Raw genomic sequence first — 16867 nt, forward strand, 5'->3', positions numbered from 1 at the left:
TCTCCAAGCTACTCAGAAATACCAGAAAACGACCAAAAGTCATCTCATCCAGTTTTCTCACCTAACAGGTATTTTTAAGCCTTTTGGGTCAAACTGCTTGAACAGCTGCTGTTACATAATTCAGGGCTAAGTCGCTTTCAAGATGGGTGACAAACAATGGGGTTTTGGTCTTTTTTAAATGAAAACATTTTGAAAATGAGTATGAGCCTGAGCTCTGGGGTATTTGCCACTGCACTTAGGCCATGTCTGCTTAGTACCAGAATATGTACCTGCAGGTGTGGCAGGATCCTTCCACTGCTTGTCCCATTGTGCCAAGGTCAGCTTTGGACCCTTGCTTTCATGGGAGCTTGAAGGAATAAATGTGTGCAAGTCTCTGAACAGCAAGAGGCTGCTTTACTGGGAGGGTGACTGAGCCCTGGAACTGGCTGCTTGGAGAGATTGTGAAGTCTTCATCATATTCCTGGATAATCTAGGCAAAACTCTCACTGGAGAGACTGGGAGGGGCTGAGCTTTACAGGTAAAGGATTTAGTAAAATAAAGAGACACCCAAAGAAACTTCACATACTATAGCAGTAAAGGTTGCATGCTGACCAAACTGTTTATTCCCAAACTCTGAAGTGAAAGAGGTGTAACACCACCAGAAAGAGAAAACAGAAACCAGCAACAATGCAAATGTGTTTCAGAACAAAGACAGTAACGCAGCCCCAATGGTTTGCTCCCTTGTCTGGTGCTGCGTGAAGATGACTGTCACCAAATCAACCTGAAACACAAACAGGACTTATGTCACAATAATAAAACTATCATCTTCCCTCCAAGTCTTTTGTAAACAAGATACTGGAACAAATGTCCCAGCATCAGGTTTTGATCTAATTTTTTACCACTATGCATTAGTTCCACCTACTCCTATGAAAAGGGTATCAGGGAACAATACTTAAGGGTCCAAGGCCAGAAAAGATTGAGATGTGGATACACAGTTTCACTACTTCAATATTAGAAAGTGTTAGGAACATCATCTGTTCACATCTGCTAGAAGAGTGCTTATTAAATAGGAAGGCAAAATATGATGTAACACTGTTGGCAAAGAAATGTGAAAATCCAAGTCTCTGGTACTCCCCATAGATAACACATAGTATAAAGCTCTTTATTAAAAATATTCCATGTTTATCTAGACATGTGGACACCAGTATGTTGTCATGGATGTTTGCCTGAGCAACCACCAAGAACCACCAGCACCGGATAAAGATTAAAAGCAGAAAATAAAGAAGATTGGTTTTGATTGTTCAGGCAGAGTACACTGCCACATCTGCAAGTTGCCTTCTTCAGGTGTTGGCAGAAGCTCTTTATGTTATACCACCCTAGCGTTCTTTGTTTCGGTGCCTGTAAATTCTTAAAACTGTGGGGTTTCAGTCACAGTGTGTAAAAAGTTAATTTTTAACAGCTTTTTGTTTTACATTAACTACTTTACTAATAGAATGGATGTGTGGATAGAAGGAATTTTTTAAAAAATAAACTCTAGTCGTCCACATCTCTGGCACGTCATGCTTTGCTTAAAACTTCTGAAATCATCCCTCCCCCATGGTATGAATTTGTAGTTCACGATCGCTGTACTTACGTGTCACTCATCCAACTCTGCAAGACCCATTTCTATCAGCTTTAGATGAACCAGATTTTTGTCATCTCCATACAAAGAAATGGTAACCTCTGGTGAAACAGTCTGAAAGTTTACAGTGTTGACAGTTACAGATTTAAATCTCAAGCTGATACTAGAAGATTTTACTGGTTGCACTCACTGTCTAAATGGAACTGTGAATATAAAAAGGATACCTCTGTTTTTCAGTAAAGAAAACTGGTTTCAAAATAACAGGAATGCTCAGAAACTTTGCAGAATTAGGAACACCACACCATTTTCTCTTAGCAAAATTCCTTCACAGTAAATGATTTTCAATTTTAAACTATGAAGGTTCACAGTAAAACAAAGAAGTAAGTATTTTAGGCTCACCAAGAACTAGGAAAAAAAAAAGAAAAAGCATTTCTTACAAGTATGGAAGCAGAAAGACGCTTTCCTTCAACACAGTCCACCATGGTCCACAGTGCTTTCAGGCTCCACTCTGGGGAGTAAGGAATTCTTTCTACGTTTTTGTCATCTGAAGCAGGTCTAAATCCTGCCAACAGAACTCGTACTGCTTGAACTGGATACTTCAGCAGGTGACAAGGGATGTGACGCAACCTGAAACCAAAATGAGAAGTGCTTACCCACAGCAATCCACCTGCCAGTAAGGACACCAGGATGGCTGAGTGGCTCATGCAGCACTTTTATGGTGTGGGAACCAGGACTCACACAGCTTTGTGTGAAAACTTCCAACCTGTGAATTTCAATTTCATAGCTCATTCATACGTGGGAAGTTAATTTGAGATGTGAGCAGCTCTGATCTGATTAGCAGGTCAGGAGCTCCCAGACCTGTGATGGAGGAGCAGAGAGCAGGGGGGGCTCCGAGGGGATCCCTCCCCAGGGAGGGTTTGTCTGCTGGCTTGGTGTTTCTCTCAGAGCTGTTGGGTGTGCTGTCATGAGAGAGAGTGTGCAGACACAGAAACAGCCCACAAATCACAGAATGCTTTGGCTTGGAAAGGACCTCGAGGCTCCTCTTGATCCAATCCCCTGCCCTGTCCAGCCTGGCCTTGGACCCTTCCAGGGATGGGAGATGTTTTTCTTGCCTGCTGGACAGGTTGTATAGGGTGTGAGACCCTATATATATATATATATATATATATATATATATATATATATAAACCAGGACCCATAGAGGGTGCCTGCTCTACGGGAACACGCAAATATCAGACCCAACAATTCCTCAGACAGGGCTAGGGCCCTCTGAAGAACTTAGCACAGAACTATCAAAAAGCAGCCCAGGATCAGAGACCCCTCCCCAAGAGCTGAACACGGATCAGAGCACAGGAATCCAAGTGCGAATCATCACAATGCAGCACCACAAACCTCTGTGGTCCAAATGCTTCACGCCTGAATGTGCTCTAGACACACTACTGGAAATAGGTACCTGGGGTTTACATTATCAACTCCCCATCCTTTATCTTTTTATTCCAGAAGCAAGGGAATGGGGAAGCAGAGTAGGAAATGCAACTCTGAAATGGAAGACACTGTCTCCCAAGACCCTAACAGACCATAAAGCACAGAATCTGTTCAAATCCCCATTTTTTGCATCAACTTCAGCAAGGAAGTGTACGTTCCACAATAAGCTTGAGAGCAAGTCATTATGATTAAGGAGTACATATGTGTGTGTATACATACTATATATAGGTTCTATATATGCACTGTAGTACTATTATCCATAGATATATAAATGTATTTGTACGAAAAACTCAGACAGGCTTAGGGAGCCCCTAAAAGCCTGGGATGTTTGAGACACTCAGCTGACATCTGTATCAGCACAGGAGCAATCCAGAGCATCTCAGGACTGCACAGAACAGGGATTTACACTTCCATTTTCCACAGAGGCAGAGCAGGGTGTGTCCCACTCAGATACTCCCTTACCCCTTTTTCTTTATTCCCCAGATGTCTTTTGTGTAGACTACAGTCACACAGGAATGGGATTTGTTTGTACACCTGAAGGGCTCAGCCCTTGTTTTGAGTAAGGTTCTCAGGTGCAGAACCAGATTAACCTGAGCCCACTCATAGGTTAAGTAACCACAGATAATGGAGAAATCTGATATTATAATAACGGGCTTCTCAGAACAACCTGAAATGGAGAAACAGGTGCACAAACCCCACACCCTGCAGACAGAAATTATTTAACCAGCCAAACCACTTTAACTGAAACTGAATAGTAAATTATGGTAAATAATATATATATGTAGTTATATAAAATAACATACATGTATTTATTTGTAAGTACATATTTTATGATCTAAGTGTATACATACACACACACAGACATTTTACATGCATTTTTTCTTCCTTATTTACCTGCTTGTTGGGGCAACTAAGTAAGTACCATAGTCAACGAACTGAACCAGAATCTGAACAGGGACAAGCTGTGCAACAGAGAGAAGTTTTGCTCTATACCATAAACCATCCACATACTCTGCAAGGCAAGGAAGTTCTGTAAAAGAACGAAAAAATCAAAACCATCACATAATACCCCACAGTACTCAGTGCAGTACAAACTTGAAAATCCACTTTACTTTGTGACCAAGATTAAGTCTCCTCTTCCTTATCAAAACTGTCCTATGATTTTGTTCCATGCATCCTCCAATTCTCTCTGAACTCCGCTCCAATCAATACGATGCAATTTAAGTCAACTTTCTCTACATCATATGGCAATGGTGAGAAATTTTCACCAAATTTCTTGGTGAAAAGACAGTGATCCAAACAGTTTTATGTTCCAACTTTTCAACCTGGACTCATCTGCACAATCCAGTTAGTAAACAGATTGATCTCCAAGTGACTAGGACACAGGTCTGGAAGACAGGAGGCAGATAATGCCAAAAATCTCACCCACAGCTTTATGAGCTGGCAGAATCAAGTACGAGGGAGAACTGTTTTTCTTCACCAGGTTTTAGACAGCCATACTTGTGTTAGTTTAGGCCCAACAGCTCTGGATGTTAAAGTGGTGCTCCTTTGGGCTCACACAACTTCTAAACCTTTATAGCATGATTTTCTGTACATAACTTTTGTCTTTTGAATGTTTAATAAAATTTTCACAGTTCAGTGATAGATGCCTTTAGGGAAAAGTTTTATTACTGACAAATGTGATCTAAAGTCAGCTCATAATCTAACAGGTATCAGGAGTCTGAGTTCTGTCCATCATTTTCCAGTGGAGCAGAATGACACAAAAGCATCAATTTAATGAAGAGTAAAAACCTATTATAGTGTATCATGTAATTATAGTGTGATGTTACATAGAAATATAAAAGGAAACTTAGGCTTTCTGGATATCCACATGAAACAACAGGGAAAATAAACACACAACATACCTTTTTTGAAGTTTGTTAGATGAGGAAGAGTCTTTACAATTTTATTGCACCACTTCAGGGCTTTAGTAAGGCTCTCTGAGTCATGGCTGGCAGCTCTTTCTGTGGCAGAGTGCTTAGTAAGGTTCCCAGAAGAACCAAGACAAATATAAGCCTATTTAAAGAAAAGGCTCTGATGTTACTATTTTTGCAGTTTAGAAACTAGGAATTCCAACCATTATTGAAAGATTACTTTTAATCCAAATCCCACCTTTGAAAGGTTCAGCACCTCCCCTTTCTTCTCTGTTTCATCATTCAACATTCAAAGTACATGTAGGAATCTTTTATTTGATCAATGCACAGGACATTCTGCCTTTTGCCTGGGAGATGGGGCAAAACTCCAGGTAGCTGTGTGGGCTTACACAGAATTCGCTGCTGCTCTGCCACATTAAAATCCAATGACCTATTTTCTTAATAAAAAACTAAGTACCAGACTGCAGTAGTGTTAATTCTTTAAATAGATTTTTCTAGAAAAATGATTAGTGTTTCACTGCCCCCACCTATGAGGTTTTTTCAAATAAGAGTTCATTCAGAGAGCTGCCCCACACAACCCCATGCCCCAATAGCTCAGGACCATTCTGCAGCCTCTAACACTCTAAGACTACCAGCTGTGATTTCCTTTTCACCAGCTCTGTGGGACTGCTGCAGGTGAGATGCTGACCAGACACACTTACCTCCTTAGGGGACACCAAGTGGGTAACGGTGACAGGAAAGGTTTCTCCTGGAACAGGCAGTGGCTGCAGCAGGTATGAAGGCGAAAGGTCTCCTTCAAATACCCCCTAGACCAAAACAGATTTCAGCTGAGCATCATACTGATTAACAAAATAGAAACTAACTTAGGTATGACTTCCGGCTCAAAGGGGTTACCTAAGAAGGCAATAATAAAAAAAAAGCAGCGTGTCCCTGATGGAAAAAACCCGACATTGCGATGTACAGATAGAGACTTTTCTCAGCAGTGTGGCATTGTCCAGTGTATCTTCTTTTAGAACCATGCATTTTAAAGCTTGTATTCTACATGTAATGACATGCATTTGGTTCACCACAAAATAAACCCCAGTGCATTAAATTAAATGTAATTTAAAAAATTTTCGCTTTTAGAAGGATATAAGGCACACAGCTCAGCTGGATCATAGGTCATGAAGAGACCTATTATCTCTTACTTAAAACATGATGTGTAGCAAAGTGTACTATCTCTCGAAAATACATTTTTACACATTTACTTGAACACTTTTCATCATGCCCTGAGAAAAGTAGAGGCAACACCTGTAACTGGAAAATGAAACAATGAATTATGACCCTTTCTCTCCCCTGCAGGATCTGACAGAAGATGCAGTATAAAAAATCATGATATTCCTCAAACTTTAACTAGGAAAAAATAACTTTGTCCATTCAAAGTATGTACTCCTACAAGCAAAGAAAGGATGTCTAACTAAATCACAGATACACATCAACTGAATGCCAGTTTTCTGCAAAACTATCAGGAGCACTCTGAGTCAGGAGCCACCTGACTACACTTGGACACACACACCTGGAATGAATCACTGCTGTAAATCTCAGCACACCTGGAGGCTCTGATACATTCTCCAACACTCTACTGCCCTACCAAGAACATTTCAGGCTAATGCCTAAGCTATGATTGCCATATGGCAACAAAGCCCAGCTCCTAAACTCATCAGCACAGCTCAACACATCAGCGCATCTCAAAGACAGTGATGCAGCACTGCAGCAATGGGTGCAGTGAGCTCTGCAAAAGCCACTGCCAGGAGCTGCAAGGGTCACAAAATAAAGTCCTTAAAAAATGCACTTCAGCTGTCTTGTGAGCATGGCTGCTGAGTCTCTACAGCTAAAACCAGAACTGATTACATTTGAACGTGTTCAGAGCTGCTTGCTTCCCACTTCTGTTGTTTCTGAAGTGCAGCTCGAGTTCTGGATGCCTTGCTTCTTCTCTGGTCTGCAACTGAACACTTCTGATGCTCATTTTTCTTACAAAGTCACTTACTCCTGGAATGGATCTGCTTAATGCTATCAATTCCTTGAGGAAACACTTCAGGCATTCTGAATGCTTCTTGCTCACAACCTTCTTACACAGCTTTATTTTTGTTTTCCAAATTTAATTTTCGTGTTAAAGGTACAAATCTCATTTCCAAATCTATATTTAGTTTGCTGAAAGCTGCGTCATGCTGATTTTATGAAAATGCAATAAGAGACTGATTTACAATTAGGTTTTCCATGTTGTTCAGTTCTAATATAAACTGAGGGAATTTTCTGACTGCATCATGAGCCCACTGCCAGGAAACTTAAGCCTTGCACCAGCAGTGACAGCAGCAGACTCTGTACTGAAAATTATTTTCTGAAGCAAAGATGAATGTTGGAAAGTACATTGGCAGACTATAAGAGAATTAAGAGAAAAATGTCTATACAAAGTCTTAACCTCAGATTTCAAGAAACAAAAAAAAATTAAAATAGAAATTACTTATGTATGGGTTTTTTGTGTTAAGACAATGAAGTTAGGTGGAAACTTCAATTCTTCTCTAAAGAACATAAGGTAAGTGTCCTAGACTCTTGGAATAAAGGTTTCTAAACTCCCCTATAAATCACTGGATTTATGATGAAACACTTGATTTAATTTACTCCATCCTTGCATATATTTCTATGAATAACTAATCCCTTCAAATGATACAAGTATTACCCCACTCTGTGTTTCAGAGGAACAAAAAAAATAGTAGGACTTTAAACAGAAGTGCAAAAATCTGTTTTCATTACAGTCCTTGAACAAACTCTTGGCAATTCGCTGTTCCAAGAGTCTTATCAGCACATTGTAGCTCCCCGTGCTGTGCTGCAGACCTGTGTGCTTGGTCCAACTGCTGCTTACAGCACAAAACCACACAGAAATACTAAAAAAATAACAAATCCTCCAAGGTTACAACAATCAACTGAATAATCTTTCCACTGTTAGAACAGCAAAAGGGACAAACACACACAGACACACACATACATGTGTCTCACCAGCTTTTGTATGTCCTGGCAATCTTCAGCAACACAGTACTTCTGGTACGCCATGAAGGATGAAAGTGACATCCCCCCAAAATACAGGCTGATGGACAACTTGCCCCATGGGTTATCTGGTAATTCCTATTTACACAGGACAAAACAGGACTGTGATAGTAAAACTGGGACTGAAGCTATAGAAATAATAACCAGAAAATTCAAACCTCTCATGCTGACATACGTAACACGCAGAGATGCAAGACTGAGATGCCTATTAACATCAGTTATAAGACAAAAGGAAGTATCTCTCTTTCTGATATGGCCGCACCAATTGCTTATTCTAACACTGAAATACTATCCCATGTTTGCACACTCAAACCCTTCCCCTTCACAATTTATCATTAAACTGGCTTGTTTTCAGGCAGCTTTTTACAGATGATGTGTTCCCCTATAATTTCAATAAAAAAAAATTTATTTTAATAAATTTAGGCACATCCATACTTATTTACGTCAGAATTTTATCACTTGAAATAGAATTTACAACCATTTATGCTGCTGATAAGTAGGTTACTTGGCAGAATGACAACTCAGTATGAACAGGGTAAAAACAGCACTAACTCCAATGGACATATTTAAGAATTGAAAACCATAATAAATGTAAAGTCATGGGAGAAGGAAGTTTAGTTGTGTTTTCTGTTTTATCTAAGAAATACATTTACTGCTATACTCCTTCATGTACCATTCTTAATGCCAGTTAAAAGGAAAAAGACAACAAAAACTTTGCTTCATTCCACATCTGTGAATGAATTAGGCTACCTCAACATGAATTTCAACCTCTTCATTTTTCAGAAGTTCTTGAAGGTAATCCACCGCATCCTGCTGCCAAAAATTTCCAATCTATTTAGGGAAAAGCAAGAAACCCACACATTAAGATGCTAACAAGCAATACTCTTCCTGTTCTTGGGGTAGATGATAATACATGACTATCATTAAAAAAAAAAAAATCTGACTTGGAAAACATACATCATTAGTTTGATTTGTCTACAATGATTTAAATGCTATCTGCTATTTGGTGCATTAAAATTTATGTGACAATGCAACCTACAATTTTCAGATCCTGAAATGGCTTAGAAAGAGATGCTGCTTTGCAAATCTAACCAGTCTCATGTACACAATAATGTATGTGTACAAGATCATCCGAAGCATAATCCAAAGAATTACAGAATCTAAGATAACACATATCAAAACACATAATACCTTAAATACTTCTTTTATTCACTGCTGTATCTGCTTTCCAACCTGTATGCTTACAAGCCTGTCTTTCATAGAACCACAGTATAGTTTGGGTTGGAAAGGACCTTAAAGATCGAGTTTCAACCCTCCTGCCATGGGCAGGGGCACCATCCACTAGACCAGGCTGCTCCAAGCCCTCTCCAACCTGGCCTTGAACACTTAGGGGATGGGGCATCAACAACATCCCTGGGCAGCCTGTTCCCAAGTCTTGCTACCCTTGTAGCACAAATTTTCTTGCTAGTATCAAATCCAAATCTGCCCTCTGTCAGCTTGAAGATGCTCCCACTTGTCCTATCACTCCATGACCTTGTAAGGAGACCCTCCCCAGCTCTCTTGTAGCCCCCTTTAGGTATTGGAGGGTGCAGGTTTCCAGGCTGGAGCCTTCTGTTCTCCAGAGTGAACAGCCCCAACTCTCTCAACCTGTCTTCACAGGAGAGGCGCTCCAGCCCTCTGATCTTCACCGCCCTTCCCTGTACATGCTCCCACAGGTGCTGCTCTTCAGGCACTCTCCTGCTGACCTGAGATGTCTTTCCAGGCTTGGCATGCCTATGGATCAAAGATGCTCTTCCTCTTCTCTGAGAGGTGGGCCCCACAGCACCCCAGCAGACCAAATTCCTCAAGGTGAGTGCCATCATCCAAGCAGCCCAACCACTGGCTGTGGGAACAGTCCTGTAATCATTTCTTAACTCACCAGACTGGACTGCACCTTTCAAACACCTTCCCTCTGACAGACAGGACTGATGAAAAAACTACCAGCAGACCACAGATCCTTACAAACTCTCTTGGGATCTCCAACCCCTGCAGATAGAGCCAGGAACAGTCTGAGGAGTACCACTGGTGCTAAGAGGAATAGGTAACTCTTGCAGTGGGTAACAGTAAGTGGACTCTGCAGGGCCTGGCAGCCTCTCAGTCATGTCCCAGATACAAACAGGCAGGAGCACCATCCCTCTCTAGAGCTCTCGAGAGTGTCGTGTCAGCACAGGGATCCTCAGAACCTCTCTAAAGGGAGAACCCACTCTATCACCCACTGCCTTTTGTCAGCTGCACTGGGGGTTATGTGGGGAGCTGCCCTCCTCTGTCCCAGCCTCTCTCCTTGTGTGACTGCTTTGTCTTCAGCAGCAGCTTGCAGAGTGATGAAGCAGTGCTGCAAGTGCACCTCACACTCTAGGGAAAATCTCTTCTTCTTGTAGGTCCTTGCCATTGCAAGCTTCCATTCTTCTGCATTATTGTATTGCCCCTTCTCTCTTCTACCCATGTTGCTGGGAGGGTTTCTGGCTGTTTGGCTGCAGGTCCACTGCAGACTGCAGTTGGGATCAGCTATCCAACTCCTCCTCAGCCTCCCTGATGCTACACAGCCCTCTCACCACCTGCTACAGGAGGTTTCCTACCTGGGCATGCTTCCCTGGCAGGTCTGCTGCCTGTCCCTGCCCCACATATTGCAGGCACCCCACTGCCCCTGCTGGGGCGGCAACCTTCCTCACTCTATCAGTTTAACTGCTTCCAGCAATAAAAGCAAGCTGGTTATTCCAGTAATTAACTTTTACTAAGTGCACCATTCAGAAGGTGTTATTTACATACCAATTACTTACTGACAAAAACCCCTAAAACAATTCACCTGTATTTGTTTAGGTAGTTTCCTACACAGCCAAGTTCTGAATGTTAGAAACACGGTTTTGCAGGACTGGAAAATTTCAGATTGTCTGGGCATTCTGCATTAAGAAGTCCAGAACTTACTTTTTGTTGCTGCCATTGCAAAATGAATTACCATTTCAGAGTATCCCTCTGCCAACCCTGCAGTGTCCTGTCTCACAAAGGTTTAACTCTGCAGACAGCAACCTTTCAAGCATGGCCCCCTCATACAGCAAATCTGTTGGGTCCTGATAAGGACCTGATGAAACAATCCTCATGATCTCTCCTCTGAATACTTGCAGGCAAGAGAAGATACCAGCAACTATTCTCAACCTTTCTGACTAAGCAGGGTATTGATTTGAGTAACCACCTACTAACACACAGATGTGCCATTACTCACGGGCAGAGTCTTGTAGAGCTGACATGGGATGCAAAATGGAGGAATGCTGGTGTAAAATGTAGTTGGATACAGGTGACACTGAGGAATGCTCTCTATGTAACCATGATCTATGTACTGTACCTATAGGAAATACAAAGCTTTCTTGAAATAATTTCTGGTTTCTACATTAAGTTTAGTAAGGGAATGAGTTAATTTACAGCATTACTTTTATGGAGGGAAGAAAACCTAATGGTAGGTGATATGACAAAGAGGAAAAGCAAGAAAGGATTAAAAAAGTAGCAGATCAGGAGTTCAGTTTAAAAGCTTCTCTTGCAAGAATTCCTACCTTTTGTGGAATAACAAACATCAACTTAAAATTGAAAGGAAAAAAAATTGTGAAGTAGGATAGATTTTGCAAATCTGCACTCAAAAATCAGGAGCAGACTCAAGAGCTTAGGTAAGATTAATTGCTAATGAGAAGCTCTACACCTGTGCAGAAGAATTCAAAACAGACAACTGATGCTTTTTGGGTGGGGATAGAGCAGGCGTGGGGTGCTAAACTTAATTTTCAAAGCATTCTACATATGGTAAGAACAGTAAAATAAAAAAACTAGAAAGAATTACTTACAGGAGATCAAGTGCAGCTTTTTACTTAAGAAAATTTATTACTGCTAAGGAAACTACAGGAAAAATTATGACAACTGAAATAGATAGACAGATTTGATCTTTAAAATAAATGTGAAAATGAGGGCAGTAATCAACACTTTTAAGCAGAATGAACATCTGCATAATCAGGTCAGCTGAACAAAAAAATCTGAAATCCATTATTTATTTTAGAGGATTAGATGATATGCCTTTTTAAACACACATATGCAGATATACATACACCCTCTCCCCTTCCCCCCATACAATCAAACTTACCTGGAGAGTACTACCGCTGACTTCTACAATTCTAGCTCTATACCACATAGTATCTGATCCTCTTACAACACAGGCTTCTCCCTTTTTCCAGCAGTAGGGTATAAGGAGACCAAGGCCTTTGAAGGTATTTTGTATTTCAGCCATCAATTTGGTTAGTGCAGTTTCTTAGGAGAGGGGATGAAATAAAAAAAAAATTAAAAATAGTCCCTAACATTCATGCAAAATATTTCCATCATTAAACACCATCAGATTCAGATCAAGACATGTATAAACATAAAACACATGTGCCTCTCCAAAATATATTTTCCAACACTGATACAGTATGTATGTTCAATATGAGTTACTACTTAAACAGTAAACTGCATTAATTTCCAATTCTGAAGTCATTAGTAATTCTGAATTCTAATCTCAGAAGAACTTATACAAGAGTCTATAAATTTTGTAACTGACACCTAGGCAGCACTAATATTAGAGCCAAAGCATGAACAAGACAACAACTCCCAGACCACTGTTTCAGTGGTAGGACACCATGAAATAACACAGAAGAGGTGTCCAGAAAAGACTCTTGCTATGGCTACAGCCTACAGCAAGAACTGCAGGAAGGATACAGTCTTTTGTGCAAGTGGAGTTACTGGACTTTGAATTTCAAAGTTTTATGAATAAAAATAGTTACATAATCTAGTAGTTAAATGTACTTGTGGAGCAAAAAAGATAGAATTAATGTCCTCATATGTAAATATTTCTCTGAAGCACAATATACTAACATGGAACTGAAGACTGACACTGCAGCTGTCAGAAGAAAATAATACAAACAGAAAACATTGTGAGATATAGAATGTATCACAATGCAAATAAACAGCCTGAAGAAACTGTATACTGAGCTTAAACTGAAGGAAAAAAATACAGCAGTATCTGAGAACCAAGGTAACTTCCAAGAATCATTATGACTGTATCTTCATCATTTTGAAGTAAACTACTACATTTACCTTTATCAGTCAACATTACAGAATAAAGCACTTGCTGCTTTATCCATTACAGCCTAGAGGAGAAAGGCAAGTAACTGCCCATCTAAGTGCTTTGGGTTTTCGGATTTCTTTTTTTTGGGGTTTTTTTTGGGAGGGTGGAAGGACAGAAAAACTGATTCAACGACAGAGAGAATCCTTGCCCCTCACACCAAAGGACATCACCTCCCAAGAGGAATCTTTCAGAACAGTGAACATATGCCAGACAGGTGTTCTAGTATACACTCCGATACCCAAGAGCACTCAGATTCATAAATGTATTTTCTTCTATGTAAACTCACCAAATGATTTTGGTATTATATAAATAGTTCCATCACTTCCAATACAACTCACTACAGCCTGGAAAACTTTTGCTTCAGGAACAATGGGAGATTTATATACATCATCCATTTCTGAATGCAGCAGTGGCTTGTCTGTTTTGAGTGACTTTTGCTCACTCTCTGAAAGAGTGGTATTTTCCTCTGGAACATTCTTGTTTCTTGCATATGTAATTTTGGAATTGCAACCATCCAGCTGTGCATTCTCAAAGCGTACTTCAAGATGCTCCTTGGAGACTAAGCAAGCCCCATCAACTTTACCAGTTCTAGAAAATTCAATCAAGTATCAATATATTAACTGACAAAGAACTTGAAAAGTGCAAAACTACATAATAATGCAAATAAGAAAATCAAACACACAGAAGTGGCAAAGGTATCTCAAAATACTGTCAAGCATCTCATCTACAAACTTAAGAGAACTGAAAAGTGCTGTGGATACAAAAAATAACACCACACTCAAGGAATTCCATTGAAGATGGAGTTCTATTGCTAAAACTGTAGAACATGATCCAAATTTTTTGATTTACTTATTAGTTTGGTCAAATATGAAGATCTGAGTCTGAGAGACTATAAAAAATAAGTATCCAAACCTTCTGTTTCTAAGAGCCAAACCCTGTTCAATAAGGAATTCAGAAGTATCAGTCATTTTTCCTGTTTCATCTTTGAAAAGAATTTTCACAGGCAATGCACAACCCACATCATTTTCCTGGAAAAAATTGGAGAGAGCTGGATAACATATTACAAATACACATTTCCTCTAAACTACAAGCATATTTTTCATTTATTGGTACTGTCAATCAAACATCCTCGAACAACTGATGCTCACATGAGAAGACACAAATTTATTTAATCCATATGACAGTTCCAATCATTTTACCAATTATTCTACACATGACATTAAAAAAGGTTCTAGAATAAAATATTGCTCTTTCCCTCAGCTTTTTTAATAGAATCAAGTGCCAAACACTTGTTTTACAGAAGGAGATTTAAACCCATGCATAAATAACTTCACTCATCACTGCTTTATTTCCACACACACTGTAAAATACCACTGGCAGCTGCCAAGAGATGCTGAACAAATCAAACTCTTCTAATAATCCTGGTTTGTTTTTTCTTTTTTTTTTAAACCGTGGAAGAGATCAATTACTAATGATATTCATACAGGACTGGATTAATTCTTTCAGTCTCTGAGGCCTGAAAATATATTAATATAGTAGCTGCTGAAATCATTCTCATCAAGAACCTGAGCAGCTTGTTCATCTGACATAAAGGCTGTCAGCATCTAGTGATCCCGAAGATACACTTACTATTCTTCAGCAACCAAATCTATCAAAGATGAAGTTCTCTCCACACTGAGTAGACAGCTGCTCTAATGCTCCAGTGAGTTACAAAAGTAAAAAAGAAGCAGCACCTTTTTCCCTAGAGCAAACAGCTATACAATCAAGTTCTATTCATGACATTTTGAAAGGTAAAATATTCAGGAAAAAAATCCCAAATTAGCAGAAAGCATAACAGAAATTTTATAAATACCACTGGTTTTGATTACAAACCTGTATGACTATTTTTACTTGTGCTCCAGTTAGGAAATAGGATAAGCGTTCACACACTGTTGCTGTCCACTGTGTGCTTCCACCTGTCGGTCTAACACAGAACAAATTATACTCTCTAGGTACAAAAGAAGTTGGCATCTCTTTAGTACAACCTCCAACTCTTCCCTCTGCTAAAAACTTGGCTTTTTTTTTAAACTGACTAAACTGTTACAAAAAAAAAAATAAACTCTACTGCAGTCAAGAGTAACATGAAACCATTATGAATTTCTGGATTTCTGCAAGAGGAAAAATTAAAAAATGCAAGCACAAAACTTCAAAATGAGGAGGATCATGAGTTCTTGAAGTTATGACACCTGTCAAGTCTAGAAAAAGAGACCCTCGTTCCACAGTTTCACAAGATCAAATTCACCTCAAATTCTGAGCCAAGGAAAAAGTATTCAATGAAATAAATCTGTTCATTATTTTGTGATTCAACCTATAAATATTTCTTATTTCTACAGCACAGTTTCTGCTTTACTACTGTACAGTATAACCCTCAGAAAAACTCCAAGTCTTTATTTAATAAATCACAGCCACCACCCCATTTCTTTATTCAAAAAGAAAACCACCTCCAAATCATAGATAATCACTGCTAACAAATAATAATGTCATTATTAGTTTCTAATGCTGTCACTTAGTAAAAAGGAAAGACTACCTTATTTCTGTCAGTGAACACTCTATTGCTAATGTCCTAATGGTCTTCATGTTTTCCTCAAGTTTTCTCAGACAGCTCACTTCCACTGCTTTTTCAGCTCCAGAATCATAAAGTAGTACCTGTTACAGGCAAGAAACAACAAAACCCCTCTCTTACTGTTATCTGTAAGGAATTATAATTCAAAGCATCCCTGAGGAGGTTAAAAAATTCCAAACATTACTGGGATTCAACAAATGCCTTTTGCACCGAAATACTTCATCACAACTCAAGCAACTATCACAGCATAGCAAAGGGACAAACTGTACAAATGTGCTCAAAGGGGGTTAAATAACTTTACTGACTTTCTGGTAAACCAAGAAACACTGAAGTAGCTCCCCTCCACCCCTTGCTTTTTATTCTGATGGGGTTATACAGCTGTTTGAAGGCTGTTAGGCTCAGAAAGCAGGTGATTCACACCTGAAGTACACTAAGTCCCATTTCTGCTTCCTGATTAAAAAAACCCTGGGCACAACCTGATAATGATGGGAAAAAAATCAACAGCAATCCAGTCCTGGGTTGTCTGTATGAGCAAAAAGCCATTCTTGCTTTGGAGACACAAGTATCTAATCACAAAATGCTTATCCTGGTGCTCATTATTTTCAAATTGGTACAACAAAACTCATGTTTCAAACAGTGCTGTGTGAGTTTAGTTTGGAAAACGTTATAGCTACGTGGCACAATACATCACCATCAGTTTAGGGTTCATACAACTGCACTACCTGTGTTCCTGTGGTGTTGCACTTGGTTCAACTGGCTCCATCTTTTAACAAGGATCATTATGTTTGAATTACTGCGACACCCACTTTCACACACTTTCTGGAATCTAAAATGAATTGTTAGACTTTATCTTGGAAATCTCTGCCATCTTCCAAAGGGCAGGGCAAATAAACACAAAGTCAACTTCAAGAGCCTTCCTCAACTACCAGATTCCCTGATAAAGGCACCTGAGCTTTGACAAGACAGTCAACTGATTTTCAGTAACATACAGCACAACTTAAACTCTCAACAGA

At 39.6% G+C, this 16867-nt stretch overlaps 1 protein-coding gene and 1 long non-coding RNA gene across 3 annotated transcripts in view; one reads left to right on the forward strand and one right to left on the reverse strand.

Annotated features, from left to right (window-relative positions):
* Positions 1–187: 187 nt before the first annotated feature.
* On the forward strand, positions 188–4023 carry LOC147654239 (uncharacterized). Its single transcript, XR_015284775.1, has 2 exons — positions 188–2346; positions 2793–4023. It is a non-coding gene; the product is annotated as an uncharacterized LOC147654239 (long non-coding RNA).
* The window catches only part of RNF17 (ring finger protein 17), a 41832-nt gene continuing 25544 nt past the window's right edge, over positions 580–16867 (reverse strand). For both annotated transcript variants that reach the window (XM_023919912.2, XM_086881899.1), the window contains 14 exons: positions 15819–15937; positions 15125–15215; positions 14165–14280; positions 13539–13840; positions 12236–12399; positions 11336–11455; positions 8830–8910; positions 8032–8157; positions 5700–5804; positions 4990–5140; positions 3980–4115; positions 2038–2227; positions 1613–1714; positions 580–760 (listed from right to left, as the gene is read on the reverse strand). In XM_023919912.2, the coding sequence (XP_023775680.2) occupies positions 1616–1714; positions 2038–2227; positions 3980–4115; positions 4990–5140; positions 5700–5804; positions 8032–8157; positions 8830–8910; positions 11336–11455; positions 12236–12399; positions 13539–13840; positions 14165–14280; positions 15125–15215; positions 15819–15937 (1800 nt within the window). In that variant the 3' untranslated portion in view covers positions 580–760; positions 1613–1615. The remainder of the gene's footprint in view (positions 761–1612; positions 1715–2037; positions 2228–3979; positions 4116–4989; positions 5141–5699; positions 5805–8031; positions 8158–8829; positions 8911–11335; positions 11456–12235; positions 12400–13538; positions 13841–14164; positions 14281–15124; positions 15216–15818; positions 15938–16867) is intronic.

The sequence above is a fragment of the Cyanistes caeruleus genome, chromosome 3, assembly GCF_971803275.1.
Source record: "Cyanistes caeruleus chromosome 3, bCyaCae1.hap1.1, whole genome shotgun sequence".
Lineage (NCBI taxonomy): Eukaryota > Metazoa > Chordata > Aves > Passeriformes > Paridae > Cyanistes > Cyanistes caeruleus.